At 45.3% G+C, this 26,077-nt stretch overlaps 1 protein-coding gene across 1 annotated transcript; it reads right to left on the minus strand.

Annotated features, from left to right (window-relative positions):
• Positions 1–661: 661 nt before the first annotated feature.
• lancl2 (LanC lantibiotic synthetase component C-like 2 (bacterial)) lies at positions 662–23,453 on the minus strand. The gene is made up of 9 exons (XM_079260123.1): positions 23,283–23,453; positions 20,815–20,932; positions 20,496–20,703; positions 15,057–15,204; positions 8,978–9,124; positions 6,638–6,820; positions 2,603–2,779; positions 2,433–2,505; positions 662–983 (listed from the first exon to the last, which is right to left on the minus strand). The coding sequence occupies exons 1-9, from the start codon at positions 23,445–23,447 to the stop codon at positions 907–909; spliced, it is 1,296 nt and encodes a 431-aa protein (XP_079116249.1). The 5' UTR covers positions 23,448–23,453; the 3' UTR covers positions 662–906.
• Between the last annotated feature and the right edge of the window lie 2,624 nt (positions 23,454–26,077).

Here is a 26,077-nt window from a genome sequence, read left to right on the forward strand (position 1 = left end):
TTTAAATGTTGGTGTATTTGTAGAGTTTTGTCTGCATCTGACATGTTTATCATTTTGTCGCCGTAGCGACATGGTCTGTGGTCCATGTCCACACGTCTCATGTCTGTCTGTCTTCTTACAAAACTCGGACTCTTCAAATAACTCAAATAAGCCTTTAGCTGAAAGACAGAACTGGTTTTAATGGAAGAAATGGAGCAAAAGGAGGAATTTATTAATATTCATTACACTGTCGGTGAAATCAGCCGTCCTCCCGGAGGAGACACTAAACCAGATTTAATCCACTGCAGGTGTCTTCATGGAGGAAGTGAGACAAGCCAGAAGGACCATCTGCAGCCTAACATGGAGTCTCCTGGGAAACTGGGACAATCACGTCATGCATGGGACAGGAGGAGGAAAGGATCATTAAATCATAGAAGAAGAAACAAACATCTGGAGACATGAAGCCCCCCGAACCACCACAAACACAGAAAACCAGGCACTGAGTCGATAACACGGAGCATGCAGAGGCGTAGAGATGCCCGACACCCTCACACACACATTTACACACCCACATGTTTAACCTCACACACACACACACATACAGACACATTTACCCCCCAACACACACACACTTTTACGCCCACATGCACATTTACCCCCCCACCCCCCCGGTCTTGGCCTAGATGCTACGACATTAAAGGCGGAGGCTTCACGCTGCCAGCTGACAGTGGATGAAGAGGATCCACGTCTTCCTTCAGGATGAAACATCCTGATTGGTCCACATCAACCTTCATCCTGTTTGTTTTCACCAGTCAGTCCATCTCCAGTCTGGTCTCCTCTTCCTCAGCCTGACACGCAGTCCAGAGTCCCAGCCAACATCTGCAGTCTTCATCCTCCTTCATCATCCTCACATTCAGAACTGGCAGCTCAAAGTTCAAAGGCAGGGAAGCAGGAAGCGTCGGGGTTTTCCATCTCTGACAGGTAGTAGATGGCTCCTGCCATACCTGCAGAGAGAGACATCCATGAAGCCACAGGTGCAGATATGCAGACAGCACATCTGGTCTGAGCTCAGAGCAAGGAGGAGCTGAGAGGAAAACACGGATCAAACACACCGGGAAGCTGAACGTGCATTTTCTGTATGTTGCTTCGAACTTAAAGCTGAGAGTTTAACAGGAGCTGGATGTGAAGGTTTCCATCAGAACAGCCTCAGATTATCAGGCTGAAACCATGTCAGATGAACTGATGCAGCAGCATAAAGAGCAACCAGAAGAAGGAAAAACACAGATCAGCAGCGACCGAGCCTTTTCACGTCTGCACATCATTTTCTCACATCTGAAACACACAACACACACTATTTACATCTTTACACTTAATGTTAAAGGAATATTCTGATGGTTTCTGCTAAACTCTGAGCTTGAAGAGGAAAAGTGGGCTGAGTGCAGATCCCTGTGGGACTCCTCTAAAAATCTAAAAAGTGTCTCTAACTTGAATTTCTTTTGGCACTGAAACAAACACACAACACAAACAATTAACAAGTTTACATTTTTTCCACGTATTCCTGCTACTATTTACCTGCTTTCCTCACTAAACCCCCCTCAGCTGCATCAGAAACATCTTCCTGCCTTTATTCCAGGCATTGAGGATCATTAGTTTTCTTCATTTCAAACAACTTTCTGCTCGCTTGTTGATCTTCCTTTGCTCCTGATTGGACATTACCATCAATTCAAGCTCCCTGATTGGTGGAAAGCTTGACAGGAAGTGGCTTCATCATCATTTCTAGGTAAAATAGAGGTCTCCTAGCAACACAGATGTAGTGATCTTTCTTTCTTAATGGTGAAAAAGTGATAAATAATGTTATCATGGATCATTGTGGATTTATCATACAGTCTGAATAAACACTACATGTTGTGACTGGGTTGTAAACCTCCTGGATGAGATGTCTGGAAAACCTCCATACATCACCTAAAGGGTCAGAGTTACACGCCAACGTTCCTGAGACACTGCTGAAGCCAGAAGAGACAGTGTCTTACATTCAGGACTAACTAAATTAAACTTACAGCCTGCAGCTGCTTCTGGTCGCCTCTGTGCTACTGAATCTTCAGAAAGGACTGCGAGCATCGACATGACCTCCAGATACAACACGTATCTACAGCTGATGGTGTGTAAACACACATAAAAGTGGGGAGATGCATCACTCCTTAAGACTGAGCTCAGATGATGCGCGCCAACATGCTCGGAGGAAATCCATATGTTTTAAGACAGGAATCACCAATCCTGCTCCTGGGGGACCAGTGTCCTGCAGACTCAGACCAGCTCTGCTCATGTCTGCTAAACACACACTGATATGAATTAGATGTGTTGCAGCTGGGACACTTGGAAAACCAGCAGGACACCGGTCCTCCAGGACCAGGACTAGGATCCCTGTTGTAAGGTAAGTAAAGAAAATGTGGTACCTTCAAAAAGGGAGTAGGGCCTGTCCGGGATGCGACAGCCGTGAGTCCCATAGTCCAAACACCACTCAGCAAACTGCAGGAAGACGGAATCAGCATCACATGGTTAATGCAGTGTCCCAGAAGGAATTGTACCTCCAGAGCACATATTTTCAGACGAGCGCTGGTCTCACCTTACAGGCACGATACAGGTATTTCTTCTCCTGGGTGAGCTTGTAAAGGGACAGGAAGGCGTAGCCGTTGCCGGCGGTGCCATGGCAGATGCCGTAGCCTTTTCTGAGCAGCCCCCGCTGCCAGATCACCTCTGAACATTCAGCGGCCTCCTTCAAATACTTTTCCTCTTTAAACACCTGCAGACACAGATGGAGAGTCATGTTGGAGACACAGATAGAAAGTCATGTTGGAGAACAGATGGAGATTCATGTTGGAGACACAAATGGAGATTCACGTTGGAGACACAAATAGAAAATCACATTGGAGACACAAATGGAAAGTCACGTTGGAGACACAGATGAAGAGTCACGTTGGAGACACAGATGGAAAGTCATGTTGGAGACACAAATGGAGATTCACGTTGGAGACACAAATAGAAAATCACATTGGAGACACAAATGGAAAGTCACGTTGGAGACACAGATGGAGAGTCACATTGGAGACACAAATGGAGATTGACATTGGAGACACAGATGGAAAGTCACGTTGGAGACACAAATGGAGATTCACGTTGGAGACACAAATAGAAAGTCACGTTGGAGACACAAATGGAGATTCACATTGGAGACACAGATGGAAAGTCACGTTGGAGACACAGATGGAGAGTCACATTGGAGACACAAATGGAAAGTCACGTTGGAGACACAGATGGAGAGTCACGTTGGAGACACAGATGGAAAGTCACGTTGGAGACACAAATGGAAAGTCACGTTGGAGACACAGATGGAAAGTCACGTTGGAGACACAAATGGAGATTCACGTTGGAGACACAAATGGAAAGTCACGTTGGAGACACAAATGGAGAGTCCCGCTGGAGACACAGATGGAGATTCACGTTGGAGACACAGATGGAGAGTCCCGTTGGAGACAAAGATGGAAAGTCACGTTGGAGACATAGATGGAAAGTCACGTTGGAGACATAGATGGAAAGTCACGTTGGAGACATAGATGGAAAGTCACGTTGGAGACACAGATGGAGAGTCACATTGGAGACAAAGATGGAAAGTCACGTTGGAGACACAGATGGAGATTCACGTTGGAGACAAAGAAGGAAAGTCCCGTTGGACACACAGATGGAAAGTCACGTTGGAGATACAGATGGAAAGTCACGTTGGAGACATAGATGGAGAGTCACATTGGAGACACAAATGGAGATTCACGTTGGAGACACAAATGGAAAGTCACGTTGGAGACACAAATGGAGAGTCCCGTTGGAGACACAGATGGAGACTCACGTTGGAGACACAGATGGAGAGTCCCGTTGGAGACAAAGATGGAAAGTCACGTTGGAGACACAGATGGAGATTCATGGAGACACAGATGGAAAGTCACGTTTTAGACACAGATGGAAAGTCACGTTGGAGACATAGATGGAAAGTCACGTTGGAGACATAGATGGAAAGTCACGTTGGAGACACAGATGGAGATTCACGTTGGAGACGCAGATGGAGATTCACGTTGGAGACACAGATGGAGATTCACGTTGGAGACACAGATGGAAAGTCACGTTGGAGACACAGATGGAAAGTCACGTTGGAGACATAGATGGAGAGTCACGTTGGAGACACAGATGGAGATTCACGTTGGAGACACAGATGGAGATTCACGTTGGAGACACAGATGGAAAGTCATGTTGGAGACACAGATGGAAAGTCACGTTGGTGACATAGATGGTAAGTCACGTTGGAGACACAGATGGAAAGTCATGTTGGAGACACAGATGGAAAGTCATGTTGGAGACACAGATGGAAAGTCACGTTGGAGACATAGATGGAGAGTCACGTTGGAGACACAGATGGAAAGTCACGTTGGAGACATAGATGGAGAGTCACGTTGGAGACACAGATGGAGATTCACGTTGGAGACACAGATGGAGATTCACGTTGGAGACACAGATGGAAAGTCATGTTGGAGACACAGATGGAAAGTCACGTTGGTGACATAGATGGTAAGTCACGTTGGTGACATAGATGGAAAGTCACGTTGGAGACACAGATGGAAAGTCATGTTGGAGACACAGATGGAAAGTCACGTTGGTGACACAAATGGAAAGTCACGTTGGAGACATAGATGGAAAGTCACGTTGGAGACACAGATGGAGATTCACGTTGGAGACGCAGATGGAGATTCACGTTGGAGACACAGATGGAGATTCACGTTGGAGACACAGATGGAAAGTCACGTTGGAGACACAGATGGAAAGTCACGTTGGAGACACAGATGAAGAGTCATGTTGGAGACACAGATGGAAAGTCACGTTGGAGACACAGATGAAGAGTCATGTTGGAGACACAGATGGAAAGTCACGTTGGAGACATAGATGGAAAGTCACGTTGGAGACACAGATGAGAACATGCAGCTGTAGAACAAACAGATGAAACCCCCCACCCTCACATCGCCAGGCCTCGTCAGCCTCAGATAATTCGAAAACGTTGCGCCTTTATTTGAGGAAAATCAGCTCTTATGTGGTTGGAATAAATGAAAAGTTACCTCCCGCCAACGCAGCTTAAATTACTCTTAGTTAATAAATAAAAACTTCTAGTAGCTTTGGCGGGAGGTGAATTACTGAGGAGTCTTCATAGGAAAGAACTGTCGAAGCTTCAGACGCAGCGTAAGAAGCAGGGGGTGGGACTTAAGATTGATGGACACACTGATTGGCCAATTATGTGCTGGGATGGCGTTGCATGTGGAAGGAGGACTGGACGCTCCGACATCGGTCGTGGTACACATAAATTATCTGGATTTAAGGAAAAGTGAAAAATTATCATCATCCAGCTGCTTTAAATGATATAAAAGATTAAAAAGTTGAGGGCAGAGGTTGTAAAATGAAAATGTGACTTTAAAGATGTCAATCTTCATCTCTTTGCTGCCCAGTTGTTCCTCTAAAATAACTAAATGAGGCTGAATTAGAGGCTCCAAGTGAGAGTTATCTTGAGCACAAAGACGCTGGTAAAAACATAACCTGGTGGAGGTAACAACTGGGTTCATTGCACATAAAAGCAGACATCGTCCCCCACAGTGACCCCTCCCCGCTGCAGACCTGCTTCTCCTGGTGAATGTATGGACCTGATGAAAAGGAAGTTTTTTCTTGTTCTTGCATCCTCTACAGCATGAACTCAGTTCTTGCTTCTCATGGAATATGTAACAAGCTTTATGAAGAGGTTAAAGTCTGTCCTTCTGCAAGAGAAACAGTCAAAAATGTGAGGAAAATCTTCCATTTCTCTGTCAGTCACTCCATCCCAACAGAAGTGTGTTTCCACTGCTGCAGTTACATCCAGCTCGAAACAACTGGACTGTAATATAAATCTACCCAGTGTTGTTCTGGTTCCAGCAGGTAAAAACCCTGTCAGCAGTAAGATGGCAGCTCCTGGGAAGATCTGACTGAAGTTAACATGAAACAGGCTGTTAGGTTTCCTGGACTGCAGCTGGTGCTGCATGAGAGGTGACGTCATGCTGCACAGCCGAGGCTGAACAGAAAGATCCAGACTGTTTCAGAAGCACCGCCTCACAGCCTCCCTGACTTCTGAACAGATCCTTATAAATAATGTTTACCATCATTTACAGTAAACAACTGCTGTGTGCACACAGACCTGCACATGCTCAGATCCTGTGACAACAAAAGGCAGGTTTGCTGTGCTGTGGGAACAGTGGGAGAGATAAGCAGCATCCCACTGTGCTTTGTCTCCATGCAGAGCCAGACTGCATAAGAGAGGAATGAGACTGCCAGAACGGCAGCACATTAGCTGCCAAGTGGCTTCCTAATGGAGCAGGAAAAACAGAAATGAGCCTACAGTGAGCTGCTGCAGTGCAGACAAGCTGATGGGACTCCCATTTAACCAGAGTGTTTTCATACAATTGCTGGAACTTCATTAGGGAATGTGTTCAATCAGATGCATTAAATCTCCCACATTACACGCTGTGCATGCAGAGGATGCAGTGCAGAGCCCTGCCACAGGGAGGCAGAGATGTCTCCAGGATGCACACATCCGTCTCACCTTATAGGCCATGATGAGCATGTGGATGACGCCGGGCGCTCCGTGGCACCAGTGCACCAGTCGGTCGCTCTCGTTGCTCAGTGACGATGGGAAGTTGCCCGATCGAAACCTCTTGTGGCGGACGTAGTCGATGCAGGGACGCAGCAGCTCGGACAGCAGGTCTGGATGGACCTTGGCTCCAGGCTGAAGAGACAAGGCAAAGAACTGAAAGTCTGAAATATATCGGACAATGTTCTTATTTAAATGTCATTTTTACAACTCTGTCATCATGACGTGGTGGAACGGGAGATTCTCTTCACAATGCAGCAACTGTGTGATGCTTTTATGTCAACATGGAGCAAAATCTCTGAGGAACCTTTTCACATCGTTGAATCTATGATACCAAGAATTACGTGGTTAAATAAAAAAATAAACAAAGATTCAGGTTCCTTTAATATAACTGGTTTTTCTGGGTCCGTACTGACTCTTCGTGTAGTTTAACACCTGCATTGTAGCCTATCGGTTCTGATTTTTTTGGGTGCCAATTTAAATTGCCATTCTCACGATTCCTCAATATTGCTGATTTTTGTAGACAAAAAACAAAACAAAAATGTACAAAACCATTTTTTTGCTCATCATTTTTCTTGATTTCAATTAGGAAAAAACAACACAGTAGCCAGACCATCATTCTGCTGCTATAATGCCCAAGAAGACAAGTAAAAAGATTAATAAAAACAATAAAAATTACAAAAATTTATAAAGAATTATTTTTACATTGAAAAAAAAACCTTTTTTAATTAAACAAAAATCAATTTTAAAATTGTGAAGCAAAAAATTCAGATTTTTTTATTAAATTTTCCTACCCCTAATATCTATTATGCATTTTGTTTGCAAAAATTTAGTATTGTTGAACATTTTAATTGTCATGCTGGTTTTGTTGAGTGGATTTCTGTCATGCTTTTGTTTATGATCTTTTCTAACATTTGTGTTCCATGTCTTCATTCATTCATTATCTGAACGGCTTAATCCGCTTAAGGGTCGCGGGGAAGCTGGAGCCTATCCCAGCAGTCTCTGGGCAAGAGGCGGGGTACACCCTGGACAGCTTGCCAGGGTGTACCCCATCCATTTAAAACAATTATATGTAAACTGTGAAAGATAAAGTAACATGATTAGTATCAGAACTATGATGTTTGGTTAGTAAAACTATCTGAAAATGACTCATTCAAACAAAGTAAAATCCATTCACCAATTTTTATGTTTTATTTACATTTTAGAGAAATAATGAGTGGCGATGGACTGGTGATTGATGGGATAGGCTCCAGCTTCGCCACAACCCTTTACTGGACTAAGCAGTACATGACATAAATGAATAATTGAAAAATAAAAAAAATAAAAACACTATTAAGAAAAGAAAAAAAAAAGTCTTGAGGGGAAAAAGTCTTCATGTTTTCTGTGCTGATTTCAGGGTCGAGCACTTTATTCAGAACGAGTTTTATGAGTTAACGTGCTGTCATTTGCATATGAATGGGGCGGGGCTATATGGGGGGTGGTTATACGGGGCGTGGTTATAGGGGCGGGGCTAAACGGGGAACAATCTTAAACAGCTCAGCACAAGACTGCTTTCGTCTTGTCTACCTCTCTTTGTCCATTTACATTCCTGACCGAGTAACCGAAGTTTTCCCAAACAGGAGAGTTTAACGAAGCTCTGGTTTGTCCTTTAATCTGTCACTAGCCTGGCTGCTAACCAGAGGCTTTGCTGCTCTCTGTTGTAGTTTATGGAGGAAACACGTACAAGATAGTTACTTTTCTGTGTGGGAACTTTCTACGACTGTTCCACGCTGAAAAGTCGCCTACATGTACCATTACACCCCTAAATGCTACACCGTTTGGTTTCTTCTGTTCCTTTTTTCTTGTTTCTTCAATGTCATCTTTTCATTTTGTTTTTGAAGCTTTGTGTTAGTTTGTAATCCTCTTGCCTGTGCAGCAGCTTTAGTTAGCTTCTTTCCACACCCACCTGCCTCCCGGGTCTCCACCTGCGCCCTCATCCTCCATTCACCCTGACATGAATGAGCAGCTGCTCGCTCGCTTCTTCTCTTGTTCTCGCTGTGTTCGGAGCATTGGCGGGATTTAATTCAGAGCCTGTCTAGAGTCGTTTTTAATACTTCTTCACCTTGACAGTGTCAGATTTGAACTGGTCCAATTAGACTCAAACAGATGTAAGAATGAATAATTAATTTCCAGCAAGCAGTCTGAGCACTAAGTGCTGATGAAACAGTTAACTCTGCCAACAACTCCTAATCCTCAGGAGGATCAGTTAGACCAGGGGTGCCCAGACTTTTGCATGCTGCTGTATCTCCCTACCTGCATCAGCATGCAGTAGATGCCAGCCAGGCCGTGGGCCGCTCCGATGTACTGCTTCTTGTGCCATTCGTAGAGGAGGGGGCAGCGGTCCGTCTTCTTCTGCTGAGCCGACATGTTCTTCCCTGATTCCACAATGGACGTCACCACCTGGGATGAAGAGAAATGACAGCTGGAAGTGGCAGAGACGTCTGATGTAGCAGTTTCTGCAGTTTATTTAACATGAAACAGCAGCAGTCAGCATGAAGACAAATAAAAACCTTTTACTGATTTGTGGATGTTTTACATAAAGCCAGTCCCAACACAGGAGGCTGAAGCTGGAGAGCTGTGATGCTTCATGTCAACGTGGAACAAAATCTGTTTCCAACATCTTGTTCTATCTGTGACAACAAGAATTTGTCCAACCCAGTACCAGAGCTTCATCCTGCTGATGAAGAGGACGGTGGTTGTGGGAACGCTTATTCAATACAATCATTGTTATCGTTTCTGCAAGAACAGATGAACTATGGGTTTCTGTTGGGATGTTTACCGTGGTAACCGTGTTCTCCGTTCTCCTGCAGGCGTTGGTAAACAGTGAACTGGGTGAACGTGGCAACATACGTGTAAATGTGGGGCCCGACTGAGAGGAAGCAGCTGAAGGGTTGATCTCATTCGGCATGAGGACTGTCATGTGGTGTCAATACAAACTGTCCAGCTGTGGACAGGAACAAGAGGGACATTGAGACTGGGAGCTACCTCTGAGGTCATGGCCGTGACATCCACAGTATCTGCACGGAGCCTGGGAAACAGCAGGCTTCGTCTTTTCCATCCATCCATTTACCAGCTAATATCAGAACAGATTATCTGTATCCATGTTCACATTTTCCACCCGATTCTAGAAAATAAAATACTATCTGAAGGTCTGCTTGAAATGCTGCTTGCCAGGCTGGCTGCAGCAAACAGAAATGAGACTTTACGGTTTTCCTGAGTCACTCCAGTTGTTTGCAAACATTTCAGATTTAAACTTGCTGAAGCGTTTGGGCGGGAAACCAGTAGAAAATGAAAAAACTGATAATTTTGTGTAAATTCAGCATTAAATTCAGAAGTGAAACCAGATCCAGAGCTGAGCAGAACTGTTAACAGCTGAACGACTGTAACTGAGAAGAAAAAGAGAGAAAATCTCGACACGAAGGGGAAAAGGTTGAGCATTACTCCTGAGAAACCTGGAACATGTATAGAGCATAACATGGAGAGCAGGACACGACATATCTGCACCTTCCTGTTTCTACTCCGTCATCAGTCTTAACACGTCTCCACCTGCAGAGACGAGTGTCCAGCCTGCTGCTCTCAGCCCTCCTGTGGACAACGTGGACAGCTGGTCCAGCAGCTTCTGCACTGCCTGTGTGTGCATAAACAATCACAATAAAACTCTAAGTAGGGATTATTTTTCACTGTGTGTGTTTGATTCTTTGTCCTCGGCGACCTGCTAACGTGTCTGACAGATGGTTATTACAGGATGGAGCCAACATATGAGGCCATCATCTGTCTTTCCTTTAAGGTAATCCCTCTCTATGTCTTTAGTTTGGGACTGTTTGGTCATTGTGTAGAAGCACCTTTACCAGCTTTACTGCCTCACTGTGAATATGATGCAGCAACACTTCTGTAAAACGTTGGAACAAAAGGCTGGAAAAGTACTAACTGGAGGAATAATTGACAACTAACCAGGTTAACTAGCAACAGGTCAGTAACATGACTGGGTGTAAAAAGCAGCATTTCAGAGATGGAAAGACGAACACAGCTTCACCAATCTGAAGAAAACTGGATGTAAAAAGAGCAAAACAATTTCAGAAAAATGTTGCTCAGACTTGGATGATCCTCCATCTGCAGCATATAACATCCCATTTATAGCATCTACCTCTGGCATGTACTATCACCCCGATTATAGACGACCCAAAGCCACACGGAGGGAAGTTCAATGACTTATAAAAGTTTAATTGTCGCAACAGTCGTAAGAAAGTTAATGTCCTGTGCCGATCTCCAGACAGACAGGAAACAGCTAAGTGCTTCATGAGAGGCAAACGTGTTGCTTTGCCTGAAAGTTCAATCTGAACACAATAAGCGACTTCCTGAAAGAGATGGAAGAGTGGAGAAAACCCAAATGGAAACATCTAGAAGTCAGTTCCAATACGGAACACACTGGGAGTCTACCCATAAACAAATCTGTTTATTTTCCACAGAACTAAACCATGGATGGTATATGAAAGATGGACGGAGCCTCCAACGGTTAAAAGTGAAGCCTGTGTGGAAGTACATAAAACTGTAGTTCCTCCTTCATCCACTAGGAGCTGCAAAACAGAGCAAATCCCCAAAGACTCCCATGTTAAAAAGACCAACTTCACAGCAGAAATAAACATGTTTACAGCCTGGTACAAACATTTTAGGCTTAATAGGTCAGGTTTACCTTCATGACAACTGTGGGGGGAGTGAATTTTTTCTAACTTGCCCATTTAGTAATGTATTCTCGAAATTAGGGGCGTGTCCTTTTGATTGACAGGTACCAATCTCCTGCTTCTAAAAAGAAGAACGTAGAACAACTGCGGTTTTTAGCCGGTTAACAACGTGACTTAGCTTTAGCCTGCTTACCTCTGTTAGCTGGTTAGTTCGGTTAGCTCTTAGCTACAGGCAGCTCGGACTTTGCTTGATGTCAATCATCCACCATGACGCTCACAGCCCCCCTCTCAGCTCCACCTCTTTGCCTATATTTGTATTTTCCGGGCGAGACGACGCGCATGCCCCTGCCAAGATGGCGATGGGAGGAACCGCCCACCGAGCTTCAATTCAGCTCTTCAAAAACCTACGGGTGACGTCATGGAGACTCCGTCCATCTTTTTATATGCTGTCTATGAACTAAATGCAAATATCACCATGAAAGTAGCATCCAGGTAGACTGTAAAACCTTCCACTGAATCTAGCAGCGAGATACACGGGAGGTTTTATGGATCCGGTGCATTTCATAATGTTTTTACAGCAGCTTCCACACCAGTCGTTCTCAAACTCCCAGTTTGAGAATCACTGCATCATTTTGGTTAGAGAAGCTGATTTTGGGATGTAGATGCCCATCCAGCGGTGAACCGCATCCACCGAAAACCACTTTATCTTACTTGTTTATGTAGACTGTAACAGTTTTACAGCTTGATAAACCAGTCACTCAGGTGGGAGGAGGGGGGTTGAAAGTGATCTTGGGGGTTATGACAGCTGGTGTACATGTCACAATGCCAAGTAGATATAATGAGGGGTTAAAGTAAAGTAAGGTACGGCGCAGTACTGCATACTACTATAGTACCCAGTGGTGGTACACAGTACCAGGAAGATTAGCCATATGGCCGTTTTTCATCAGTATCAGCTCGTCTCGACTTAACTCAGTTTGTAGGGTTTTTCACTCAGCTTTTGTCCCTGTTTACTGGTACTTTCTTTGTAACTCCACAGACCAGGTTCTAACCGAGCTGAGTTGGGTTGCGGGACTCCAACTTGCAAGCTGTTTACATAATGTGACGAGCAATGGCGTGACAAAAATCTGTTCTGTGGTCCAACACTGAGGCGGAGACGTTTCTTTGCTTGGTTGCTGAGGAACGGATACAGAGGGAACCAGATGGAGGGACACGAAATGAAAAAATCTATCAAGAGCTTTCCGACTCAATGTCTACAGCTAGCAAAGGAGTTTTCTTTCGAGAGAAGCTGAAAAAGCTCAAAAGTGATGATAAGCAGGTCAAGGACCACAATGGTCGGAGTGGTTCAAACAGACGAGACTGGAAGTGGTTCCAACAAATGAAAACCATTTACGGTCAGCGACCGGCGAGCCACAGACCAAGTAGCAGATTGTCTCTAGGTCCTGTGTTGTTATAGAGCTTGTCGTGCACAACACTGACATCACAGTGATTTCACACAAACTCCGCCCATTTCAGACCTGGTACTAAACTGTAATGGAAAAGAAACAGGACCAAGATGAGACGAGTTGAGGCGAGTTAAGTTGAGACGAGCTGATACTGATGGAAAAGAGGTGATAGATCCCTCATTCAGAACCAGTAAGGAACATGCTCCAGGTCACTAAATAGACATGCTAACTGCTTTGTCTGTGTAAAAATTCCTTTAAACTTTTTATTTTCTGTTTTTTAAACTCTCTTTTCATTAGTTTAACTATCTTCTATCTTCAGATGGTTTCTGACTGTCAGTGCTGTTTCAGTCCATACTGGAGGAAGACCTGGCCGGGCATCTCCCCTCCTCCATAAGGCTTTGGCCCTGCTTCGGTCGTCTCTTCTGCGCCAAGACTTCCAAACAGAAATGTTGACCGTCTTCATGTTTGTTGCAAAACGTCCCAATTAAAATCAGAATCAGACGTTTAAAGTTTTTTTTTTACTTTATAGACTCAGAAAATCCTGCAAAAGAAGCTGTTCATGAGCTAACAAGTAGACATTTTACTGCACATGCAAGTTTGATTTAAAACACAGTGGTTGCCATGGAGATTTAATGAACTGGTACGTTTTCCACAACTGGTCCAGAGAGGTGAAGAGAAGACGGGTAGTTCCACTTGGAGGTTCGTATTCTGGATGTTTATCCATGTTTCCATTAAAATTAACTGCAGTGTTTTGTTCCTGCCGACTCTGCAGGCCTGCAGTAAATACTGACATGTTTTTATTTGTTTGGGTTATGACTTTGCTATTTTAAGATGCATGAAGTGAGAGAGAAAAAGGTTTTGGCAAGAATTTAAAGCTACTTTCATCCCTGGTCGTATCACAATGCAATTCTTTTCTTCCGCCCCTGCTGGCACCGCCCAGTTTGTCCCACTCAGAAAACCAAAAATTAGAGGAACCAGTTTCTCTGGCAGAGTTGGAGAAAGCAGTTAAAGCTGCCCAGAGGGGCAAAAGCCCCAGTATAACTCTTTATCTGGCTTTCTGGGATGAGGTCGGACCGCTTAGATGCAGCCATATACAGTTTGCTACTAAGCAGGGAACGTTTCACCTGAAGTAAATAAACAAACTCATTATCAGCCTCCTCAACACAGACAAAGAGCCGCTGGAGGGCAAAAGCTTCACTCACTTCTTCAGATATGAAACTGCAGGTCAAGGTTTGGCTGCTCATATGAAACTAGTTATTAGGAAATGATTTAATTTAACAAGGCAGGATTTATGAAAGGAGGCTGAGACGGCTCACAGCGCTAAATGGCTGCTCTGTTCTCCAGAAGAAACGTCTGATAGGGTGATTACTTAGGGAAACATTTGGGTTCTGGACTAAATTCCTTTCCGTGATACAAATAAACACACACACACACACACACACACACACACACACACACATATATATATATATATATATATATATATATATATATATATATATATATATATATATATATATTTATTAATTTTACATTTTTTCTCACTGAACAGAAGGAACCTTCAGTATTTCTCCATGGAAACAGAAGAAATCGTCGCTGCAGAGCGACTGTTTCCATCTTCACCTCGCTGGGGGAGTTTAAAGCAGGCGTGTTTTCAGAGGCGCACACGGTTCTAAGCATGTGGCCTCAGTGTGGAAGTCACAGAGCCAAACAGAGCAGATACGACATGCCGTCATGTAAATCAGATAAATTACAGCAGCTCACACGCCTACATGGGAAACCTGCAGGACAGCAGCCTTGAAAGAACGACTTTGACACTCCTGGTCCAGAGGAAAGAACCTCAAACAACTGTTAGGAAACTAGACAAAATAAATAACTTGAGCTTCTAGTGGGGACGGTGGGTCCAACTGGAAGGGGTGGGGCGCCACACCAGCATAACAGTAAGGGAAACACTGAATATGACTTCCTGTCTCCTCGTAGTTTCATGGCTTTATTGCTGATTTTCATACTTGGTGATTTTAACGTACATGACGCATGCACAGCAGCCAATCCACGCCAACGGCATCACAGACGCTGTGATGTTCAGATCAGGAGCACCTAGAGTTAACCGTACCTACTACAGAGATGTGTGTGTACATTTTAACCCGGCGGTTTGATGCCTAGCTGGAGGGATCGGAGGTTTGCAGGCTCGGTGGGGGTGAGTGGTCCCACCTGTGTGATTGTGCTCTCATCCACAGTATCAGCTGCTATCTCCTTGTTGATGTAGAGCAGAGCATAAAGGTACCCGGCACGGCCGTACAGCAGCTCATCTGGCATGTCAGCCTCCGGACTCAGAACGGAGCGCTGCAGCTGGAGAAGCCTGAAGAAGGAAAACACGTCGGTGAAGCCTGAAATCTCTACTTTTCTCTTAATAAAACACAAATGTCAGAAAAGACCATGCAGGCGTTATGTTTTCTGGACCACCTCAGCTGTAAGATTATGAGACTAAAATGATGTAAAATGAATATTTTATCAACAGATACAGCAGAGAAATACTGAAACAACCAACAGAAACTATTTACAGATTAACACCTATTTAGTTATTGCTGCTGCTCTTAACCTGCTATCCTCACTAAACCACCGCCTACTCGGCTACTTTTTGGCACCATCGCGCATCAGAAACGTGTCCTGGGCTTTATTCCAGCCATACAGGAGCTTCATTTCAGACACACACACAACTTTCTGCTCACTTGATGATGACTTGCTGCTTCTGAACATTTCCATCAGTTTAAGCTCTCTGATTGGAGGAAAGTTTGACAGGAAGTGGCTTCATCGTCATTTCCACAGTTGGTGTGTTAGCAGCATTATGAGCTAGCGATTTGTTTTTTAGGGATGGAAACACTGAATACTGAAAACCCGCTTCTCTCACTGAGATTAGGGCTGCAACGATTCGTCAAAAACCGACAATAAAAACAGCCGACAATGAACTCCATTATCGACTATTGTCACCAGACGCGTTTTTTTAACAGAGTGAGGCATCTCACTTCATTATAATCTCTGCAGAGTCGCACGCATCTGCAATAGCGTCTTTGCTGGGCAATAATCTACACAGAAATGGCGGCGTAAACAACATCAACGTGTACCAAAACATCCCAAGTTTGGGAACATTTAAGCCTGGATAAGGGAAACAAATAGATCTCCTGCAAGTTTGCAAAGCAGACATTGCTTATCATGGCATGTGCTTAAATGAAACAGAGTCTGATTCATCTGTTACTTTCTATGCACTAACAGACTGAAACGTCAAAAAATAAATAATAAAATAAAATATTTTAAAATGAAATGCATGCAGTCCAAAGAAGAGGGCCTCCATGGAGCCTTTCTGCAGAGGAAGCAGACCCTTAATATACTTCACAAAACAAGTATAATTTACTGTTTTACTGCTGCTAATGTGCCTGCCTTCTGTTTAGAGGAAAAGAAAAGTGTTTACTTCCTTTTATTATTATTCATTTATTGTTTAAAAAGACATTTCTCTGTCCTCATAAAATGGACAGAGATTTATTTATTTATGGATTTATATCTACACAGACTGAGGATGGTTCCAGTCAGACGGTTTTATGATTCAGACATTTTTGTTTACTTTTTGTAAACCCGTCTTTCAGCTGCAAAGTTGATTAAAAGTGATTTTTTATTGAAATACCATCTTTTGTCTGTTTATTATAATTTGCCACATAATTAAAGCAACCTCATGCTAAATTAAAAAAACAACAAAAAATTATCAGACTAGTCAACTAATTGTTTCAATAGTCGGTGACTAGTCGACTATTAAATAGTCGTTAGTTGTAGCCCTACCTGAGACAACACCAGGTCAGACTTTTAACCCTTTCATGCATCGTGGCCTTATAGTGGGTACCTGTTTAAAAGCTTTTTTTCTTCCATGATTGAAGATGATATTTTTATAGTTAAACCACTTCAGTGGATGTTAGTGAGTCATCCAGTACGTTTCCACTGGAGAATAAATAAATCAGAACATAATGTAATTAATTTGCCTTTGCTATAGATAGGAAAATAAAATGATACAGCTGTATTCCATCCATCCATCCATCTTCTGCCGCTTATCCGGGGTCGGGTCGCGGGGGCAGCAGCCTAAGCAGGGAAGCCCAGACTTCCCTCTCCCCAGCCACATTTGCCAACTCTGTGGGGGGGATCCCGAGGCGTTCCCAGGCCAGCCGAGAGATGTAATCCCTCCAGCGTGTCCTGGGTCTTCCCCGGGGTCTCCTCCCCCGTGCCTGGAACACCTCACCAGGGAGGCGTCCAGGAGGCATCCTGACCAGATGCCCGAGCCACCTCAACTGGTTCCTCTCGATGCGAAGGAGCAGCGGCTCTACTCTGAGCCCCTCCCGGATGACCGAGCTCCTCACCCTATCTCTAAGGGAGAGCCCGGCCACCCTGCGGAGGAAACTCATTTCAGCCGCCTGTATACGAGATCTCGTTCTTTCGGTCACGACCCACAGCTCATGACCATAGGTGAGGGTAGGAACGTAGATCGACTGATAAATCGAGAGCTTCGCCTTCTGGCTCAGCTCCTTCTTCACCACGACAGACCGGCGCAGAGCCCGCATTACTGCAGACGCCGCACCGATCCGTCTGTCGATCTCACGCTCCATCCTTCCCTCACTCGTGAACAAGACCCCGAGATATTTAAACTCCTCCACTTGAGGCAGGACCTGACTCCCGACCCGGAGAGGGCAATCCACCCTATTCCGGCTTAGGACCATGGTCTCAGATTTTGAGGTGCTGATTCCCATCCCAGCCGCTTCACACTCGGCCGCGAATTGCTCAAGCGAGAGCTGGAGATCACGACCAGACGAAGCCAACAGGACCACGTCATCTGCAAAAAGCAGGGACCCAATCCTGAGGCCAGTCGGATCCCCTCAACCCCTCGGCTGCGCCTAGAAATTCTGTCCATATAAGTTATGAACAGAATCGGTGATAAAGGGCAGCCTTGGCGGAGTCCAACCCTCACCGGAAACGAATCCGACTTACTACCGGAAATGCGGACCAAGCTCTGACACCTGTCGTACAGGGACCGGACAGCTCGTACAAGGGGGTCCGGTACCCCATACTCCCGGAGTACCCCCCACAGGAGCCCCCGGGGGACACGGTCGAATGCCTTCTCCAGGTCCACAAAGCACATGTAGACTGGTTGGGCAAACTCCCATGCCCCCTCCAGGACCCCAGAGAGGGTATAGAGCTGGTCCACTGTTCCGCGACCAGGACGAAAACCACACTGCTCCTCCTCAATCCGGGATTCGACTATCCGGCGGACCCTCCTCTCCAGGACCCCTGAATAGACCTTACCAGGGAGGCTGAGGAGTGTGATTCCCCTGTAATTCGAACACACCCTCCGGTCCCCCTTCTTAAAAAGGGGGACCACCACCCCAGTCTGCCAATCCAGCGGTACTGCCCCCGATGTCCACGCGATGCTGCAGAGGCGTGTCAGCCAGGACAGCCCCACAGCATCCAGAGCCTTAAGGAACTCCGGGCGGATCTCATCCACCCCCGGGGCCTTGCCGCCAAGGAGCTTTTTGACCACCTCAGCGACTTCAGCCCCAGAGATAGGAGAGTCCACCCCTGAGTCCACCAGCTCTGCTCCCGCATGGGAAGCCGTGTTGGTAGGATTGAGGAGGTCTTCGAAGTATTCCCTCCACCGACCCACAACGTCCCGAGTTGATGTCAGCAGCTCCCCATCTCCACTGTACACAGTATTGATGGAGCACTGCTTCCCCCCCCTGAGCCGCCGGATGGTGGACCAGAATCTCCTCAAAGCCGTCCGGAAGTCTTTCTCCATGGCCCCGCCGAACTCCTCCCATGCCCGAGTTTTTGCCTCGGCAACGGCCGAAGCCGCATGCCGCTTAGCCCGCCGGTACCCATCAGCTGCCTCCAGAGTCCCACAGGCCAAGAAGGCCCGATAGGACTCCTTCTTCAGCTTGACAGCATCCCTCACTGCTGGTGTCCACCAACGAGTCCTGGGATTACCGCCACGACAGGCACCAACGACCTTGCAGCCACAGCTCCGGCTGGCCGCCTCAGCAATAGAGGCACGGAACACAGCCCATTCGGACTCAATGTCCCCCGCCTCACCCGGGACATGTTCGAAGCTCTGCTGAAGGTGGGAGTTGAAGCTCGCTCTGACAGGGGACTCAGCCAGACGTTCCCAGCAGACCCTCACAACACGTTTGGGCCTGCCAGCTCTGACCGGCTTCCTCCCCCACCATCTGAGCCAACTCACCAACAGGTGGTGATCAGTTGACAGCTCCGCCCCCCTCTTCACCCGAATGTCCAAGGCATGTGGCCGCAGGTCCGACGATACGACTACAAAGTCGATCATTGAACTGCGGCCCAGGGAATCCTGATGCCAGGTGTACATATGGACACTCTTATGCTGGAACATGGTGTTCGTTATAGACAATCCATGACGAGCACAGAAGTCCAATGACAAAACACCATTTGGGTTCAGAGGGGGGGGACCATGCCTCCCAATCACTCCCCTCCAGGTCTCACTGTCATTGCCCACGTGAGCATTGAAGTCCCCCAGCAGAACAATGGAGTCCCCAGAAGGAGCACCCTCCAGCACTCCCTCCAAGGACCCCAGAAAGGGTGGGTACTCTGAACTGCTGTTCGGCGCATAAGCACATAAGCATAAGCACAGACCTCCGCCTCCGTCCCCCCACCCGGAGGCGGAGGGAAACTACCCTTTCATCCACCGGGGTAAACCCCAACGTGCAGGCACCAAGCTGGGGGCTGATGAGAATGCCCACACCTGCTCGGCGCCTCTCACCATGAGCAACTCCAGAGTGGAAGAAGGTCCAGCCCCTCTCGAGGGTACTGGTTCCAGAGCCCAAGCCATGCGTCGAGGTGAGTCCAACTATCTCTAGCCGGAACCGCTCAACCTCGCGCACAAGCTCAGGCTCCTTCCCCACCAGAGAGGTGACGTTCCACGTCCCTAGAGCCAGCTTCTGCAGCCGGGGATCGGACCGCCAGGGTCCCCGCCCCTTGCTGCCGCCCAGCTCACATTGCACCATTTCATGCATCTTTTTTTCTTGCATATCCATGATTGAAGATGATATTTTTATAGTTAAACCACTTCAGTGGATGTTAGTGAGTCATCCAGTACGTTTCCACTGGAGAATAAATAAATCAGAACATAATGTAATTAATTTGCCTTTGCTATAGATAGGAAAATAAAATGATACAGCTGTATTTTATAGATGATTTACATGATTATAATTTTAAATTATTTTATAAATATTTTATAGAATACATTAAAATAATCATAAATCCTGATAAATTAGTATCACTAATAAACAAAAAAATATCAAACAGTGTAAAAAGTATGAAACAATGTTGCATTGTTTTTATTAATCGTGCATGAAAGGGTTAAAGCGGTAACATCTTTGTTGTTCATGTGTCTCGACATGAACGCAGTAATTCCACAGAATGATCTTTACATCAATACAATAAATGCAATAAATTTAGGACCAATGTTCTTTCCAATTATCCGGTGACCCCCTGAAACAATCTTGGCACCCCCATGTTTGAGAAAATTCGATGTAGTTGAAGTAAATGTTCATTTCTCCAGCAGAGAGGCAGGCGTAGCGAAGCGGCACCCACCTGGACACACAGTCTTTGCTGTCTGCAGCGTTGTTCAGCTTGTGATAGACAACGGCACTGACTGCCAGAGGCCCCGCGTCGCCGCACAGGAAAGTCACTTTGCGACCGTTCAGGACCCTCATGGCACGCTTCACGTAGTCTAGCGCCCTCTGCAGGTGGGAGGCCTCGTTGGTGACCCGATGCAGCTGAAGGTACAGCAAGGCAATACCTGGAGAGAGAGGAGGGTTTGATCACTTCCTGCCAGGCACAGAGAGGCTTTCTACCAAATGGACGGACTGACGCTGAGGCGACGTGGTTGATACGCCGAGGCTCTGCTGACCTGTCCATCCGGTGTACGTTGAGAAGTCGTGGGGGTCAGCGGTCTTCAGGCCCTCCTCCATCTGCTGGAGGAGGTCTTTCATCTTGCTTTGGACTTTTTTCTGGAAAGCTGTGCTAACCTGAGGAGAGGAAGAACAAGTCAAACACAACATCTGGATCTCACAGCTGCTTTGAGGATTTAATGACGTGAAGAGCAGACGCTGGAGGTCGGTGTGTAGATGCAGAGCATCGACCAATCAGACGGCAGAGCTGACGCTACCAGACTGTTTAACTTATCTAAAACACATCTGAACACGTCATCCCACCAGTTTAACCTCTTTATACTGGTTTCCAGTCAGTCACACACCCTGCTGATGGTTTACAGAATCCCAGAACAGTTCCAGGATTATTCATGTGTCAAACACACAGTGTTGACGTGGTTTTACATGTTTACTGAGATGGAAATGAATAAAAACAGAATAATCTCATTATTTCTCTGACACTGATCTCATCAAGATAAACATAAACGTGACTTTCTTGCTTCATCCTGGTAAAACAGACTGAATGCATCATCATCTTCACCATCCTGTAGGGTCTGTAGGGTTGTTTTATGTCCCACTAGCTGCTTTCTTTGGGGAAAATGTCTTAAAGTAAATGAAAACACTAAGATGTTGCAGTGAAAGTGCTGAGCTGGCCTCGCTCTGGTGTGAACTGATGGAGCGCACATGGAGGAAGCAGGTGCAGCGTAAGGCTGTTTGTGGGCTGAATGTGGGATTTTTCAGACCATCCATCTGTACATTGTGTTTTCACACCACCGCCAAAGCTTCTCTGTACGCCGACGACAGGCTGGAAGACAGGATCCTTTCATACGTTTTTTTCTGACCCGTGTTCTTTCCGTCATGGCTCGACTACATGATGGAAATTCCTTGTCAGGAAGAAAATGGACAAACGACACTTGTAATTTTTTGTCTGGATTTAGCAGAAATCTCATTGGAGGACTTGGCGTCAGGATGCTGGACACTGATGACTCACTAAGAGTCCTGCAGCTTCAGACTTCCTCTAACAAGCTAGGAGATGCGGAGGCCCAGCGGGAAAGTTTCCAGCACTTCTCCCACAGGAATTAAACAAGTTTCCTTCCTCTCTAACAGACACCTTTCAAAGCTTTCAGGCTATTTCAGTAAAGGCCCTCCAGAGTTCAGGTTGCTGAGTCTTTCCAGCCAAGATTTCATCTGAAAACCTTGGTCTGGAGTACAAACTGTACATAAGAGATGGACGTATCCCCCGTGACGTCACCCATAGGTTTCTGAAGAGCTGAATTGAAGCTCGGTGGGCGGTTCCTACCATCACCATCTTGGCAGAGACATGCGTGTTGTCTCACCCGGAAAATACAAATATGGGCAAAGAGGTGGAGCTGAGAGGGGGATTGACATCGAGAGAACTCCAAGCTTTCTGTAGCTAAGGGCTAACCAAGCTAACCCAGAGATAAGAGAAGCTAACCAGCTAACAGAGGTAAGTGGGCTAAAGCTAAGTCACGTTGTTAACCGGCTAAAAACTGCGGTTGTTCTACGTTCTTCTGACTTGAAGCAGGAGATTGGGTACCTGTCAATCAAAAAGACACGCCCCTAAATATGCCGAACTTCGAGATTAAATTACTTTTAAATGGACGAGTTAGAAAAAAAATTCACTCCCCCCACAGTTGTCATGAAGGTAAACCTGAAACCAAAAATGGATTTTTGAACCAGGCTGTAAACATGTTTATTTCTGCTGTAAACATGTTTATTTCTGCTGTAAACGTGGTTATTTCTGCTGTAAACATGTTCATTTCTGCTGTAAACATGGTTATTTCTGCTGTAAACATGTTCATTTCTGCTGTAAACATGTTCATTTCTGCTGTAAACATGGTTATTTCTGCTGTAAACATGGTTATTTCTGTCGTAAACATGGTTATTTCTGCTGTAAACATGCTTATTTCTGTCGTAAACATGTTTATTCCTGCTGTAAACATGTTTATTTCTGTCTTAAACATGTTTATTACGGCTGTGAAGTTGGTCTTTTTAACATGGGAGTCTATGGGGATTCCCCTAGTGGATGAATGGGGAACTGCAGTTTTATGCACTTCCGCATTGGCTTCACTTTTCACCACCGGAAGCCGCTGCTGGTTATTTTCTCCTGATTTAGAGTCACATGTAACGCTGAACGTTTTGGTTATCATGAATGAGTTCTACATCCTGGTTACTAAGCCTGGATCATGTATGAAACTTAAACAGACTGGTTGTTATTGACAACCCATGCGTCGACCTGTGTCCGGAGCCAGTTACCATGGCAACAGATGACCCGGCGTTTGACTCAACAATATTTAAATGTTACTAAAAACCACATCCAAATGATCAGTAAGGGCTGGGGAGCGGAAAACCGTGTCAGGTGTTTGCAGCTAGGCTAAGGTAACAGTAGAAGAAGATGTAAATAAAACAAAAGTCTAAAAATCCCCACCTTTCCTTCGGCATTGAACGGCTCATTGACCTGCACGTCTGCTGCGGGGTTGGAGGTGAGGACTCCCTGGTCCCAGTCCGGGTAGGGGTTGGAGAAGGAGCGCTCCTCCATCTCTGCCTCTGTAGCTGAGATCAACTTCAGTCGCTTGGACATGTGGTCTCCCATCGCTACGGCGGCTCGGCAGGGATAAAAAAGCCTCAGACACACTGTAGGGACAATTCATGGAGAAAAAAGCGAAACCGTGTCAGAAAAATCTCATCTGTGGAGGAGATTAACAGGAAATAAAAGCTCAGCAAGCTCAGACTCACATATATCTGATATAACTCTTATTTTAACACAGAAGTTTAGAAAAATAAGTCGTTTTGAACAAAAAACATTCATGCAAACAGCAGATTATAAAATAATCCATAATATGTCTGAATGCAAAGCATGCAATATTTTGTTTTAGATCAAGAGCATTTTTTCATATATATTTGTAGTTTAAATTAAGCAAAAAACAAGAACATTGATTGTAATTATTTTATCAAGTGAAATTCCTCCTTAATAAACACGATCCTAAATGTGCTTTTTATCATAATTAATTTTCATATTTATTGAATAATTTGAGGAAGGGGAAAGAAAGTTTTTTTAAATAAATGCCTGATGTAAAACAGTGGATGATTACTGAGGTTTTAACTTTAAATAAACAAAGTCCTCATCTGCCTCTTGCAGCGTGAATAAGCTTTCTGGGTGCATTTATGGGATAAAAAAAAAAAAAAAAAAGCAAAGGAAGAGAAACTGTTGTATTTCATCTATTTCCTTCGCTGTGGGAGAAAATGTAAAGCGAACGTCAGAGCAGTGAAATGCGGATCAGGAAAAGCCTGGAGGAAATGATGAGCATGCTCAGCTTCAACTCCAACATACTGCAGGTGAAGACAGGTGGAGCCAGGATGGAGCTTACCAGCACGCGTGGATCCTGGTCGGGGTTTGCTGCAGCCTGCCTCCCAGCAGCTCTTCTCTGCATCCCAGTGTCCAGCCTCTCCCTTTTCCCAGTGAAAGGAAGGTGGGAGCTGCAGTCAGAGCGCGCAGGCAGCCATGTGTCACCGAGTCGGTATCACACACACCTCGAGACTGCTCGAGACACACGATGCCGAGGTTTGTTGGACCACAGGACGCGTCCTGACCACCCCACCCACCCAGTCCAGCGTGACAATAAACCAGTGCCCGCCCCTGTTGGCCAGCAGTCCGACCAGAACAGCGTGACTGGTGACAGATGGTGATGGTTTGTGATGCTGCGCTGACTGGATTAGACAATATAACAACCAAATCCAGCGCAACCCCTCCCAATGCCAGTCCATCCTCCTGCCCCTTTCTCTCCCTGCCACCATTAAACCTTCCAGCAATTAGCATAAAAAGTAGATTCATTGTAAATTATCATCATGTCTGCTTTCTTTATCCAATCCAATAAAAGACAAACACTAATCAGCTTTAGATTTATTAAGTTGTTTGTGTTTGAAATACCACATTTTCCTTACAAATATGTCTCCATTTAAATGGGAAATAAACAGACTTTCCATCAGTGGATGATTTGTAACAAAGCATTTTTACAATATAAATTAATCCCCTTCATAATGTGGATTATTTTACCCCTTAGGTTGCTGGAAAACCTTATCAGTCATCTTTACAATGAGATAAAACTTGTAATGATGATGTAGGATTCAGCTACAACATAGGCAGCGTTTCATGACTTATTAAGCAGAAGTCAGAGGAAGTCAGGGGGGGTGGGGGGGGGGGGACGAGATTAGATGGTCAAGAAACCTCCAGATGAGGTCTGTTGTGGGCAAATACAGGATGATCCAGAGACGTGGACGTAGTCGACAACATAGACAGAAGCATGGAACAACCACTGGACATCTAGTGGCACCAGGCTGATGACAGTCTGGCAGACTGTGTGGTCCTGTTGCATACGTGTGAGAGCCCAGGTGGGCTGACTGGTCAACATGTTAAACAAAACATGGCAGGACGGAGCTGCAACAGACTAAACAAGCAAAATGGAGACTAATCAGGCTTCCTAACTATTTTAACAGGAATGTTGTCCACCAATAATGACGTCATCAGACTGGGTAGCATCCTCATGTATGATGGACGGACTTGTTATGCTCTTCTCATGCATGCAGGTACAGAGAGTTTCCAGATTTAAAGATAGTTGCCCCTGGACTGGTTGTAGTCCATTGTTGTTCTTTATTAAAACTCTTCATCATATATTTTCTGTTCGTTATGTTTCCAGCAATGATTTGTTTTTATTTTATTGCGTAAATATGTTTGGTTTAGCTCTGTGATGGACTGGCGATCTGTCCAGGGTGTACCCTGCCTTCTGCCCAAAGACTGCTGGGAAAGGCTCCAGCTTTCCCGCGACCCTGAATTAGATTAAGCGGTTAGGAAAATTAATGAATGAGTAAATGTTTGGCTTATTAACCCTAGAACAATAACATGGCATGAGTTGCTAGTAAAAATCAATGTAGCATGGGAGGAAATCACCCAACCGTAGTTTTCTAGGGTTAAACACAATCACCTTTTCCAATGGCTTTTGTGATTTTCTTCTTTTATAAGATGCTCAGAAATTGGCTATTTTGGAGGTGTCCATTTTGTTCAAGTTGGTGCATCTGGAATGGCAGCTACCTGGGAATGACGTTACCCCCATCATTCAGAATTCCAAGAACGAAGTATCTGCCTCCCTTCTCCTGCTCAGCTGACCAAAGTGAAGTTGTATCCTTGTGTTGAGCTGGTACTTCAAAACAACAATAACAATCAAACTG

Source organism: Telmatherina bonti, assembly GCF_933228915.1.
Source record: "Telmatherina bonti genome assembly, chromosome: 20".
Classification (NCBI taxonomy): Eukaryota; Metazoa; Chordata; class Actinopteri; order Atheriniformes; family Telmatherinidae; genus Telmatherina; species Telmatherina bonti.

Excerpts from the sequence above, each read along its gene's own strand:
- lancl2 (XM_079260123.1), bottom strand. The coding sequence starts at position 23,447 with ATGGGAGACCACATGTCCAAGCGACTGAAGTTGATCTCAGCTACAGAG. Across the intron at positions 20,704-20,814 it reads AACGTACACCGGATGGACAG|GTATTGCCTTGCTGTACCTT; the intron begins GTCAGCAGAGCC and ends CTCTCTCTCCAG. Across the intron at positions 2,506-2,602 it reads ACCTGTATCGTGCCTGTAAG|TTTGCTGAGTGGTGTTTGGA; the intron begins GTGAGACCAGCG and ends GTCTTCCTGCAG.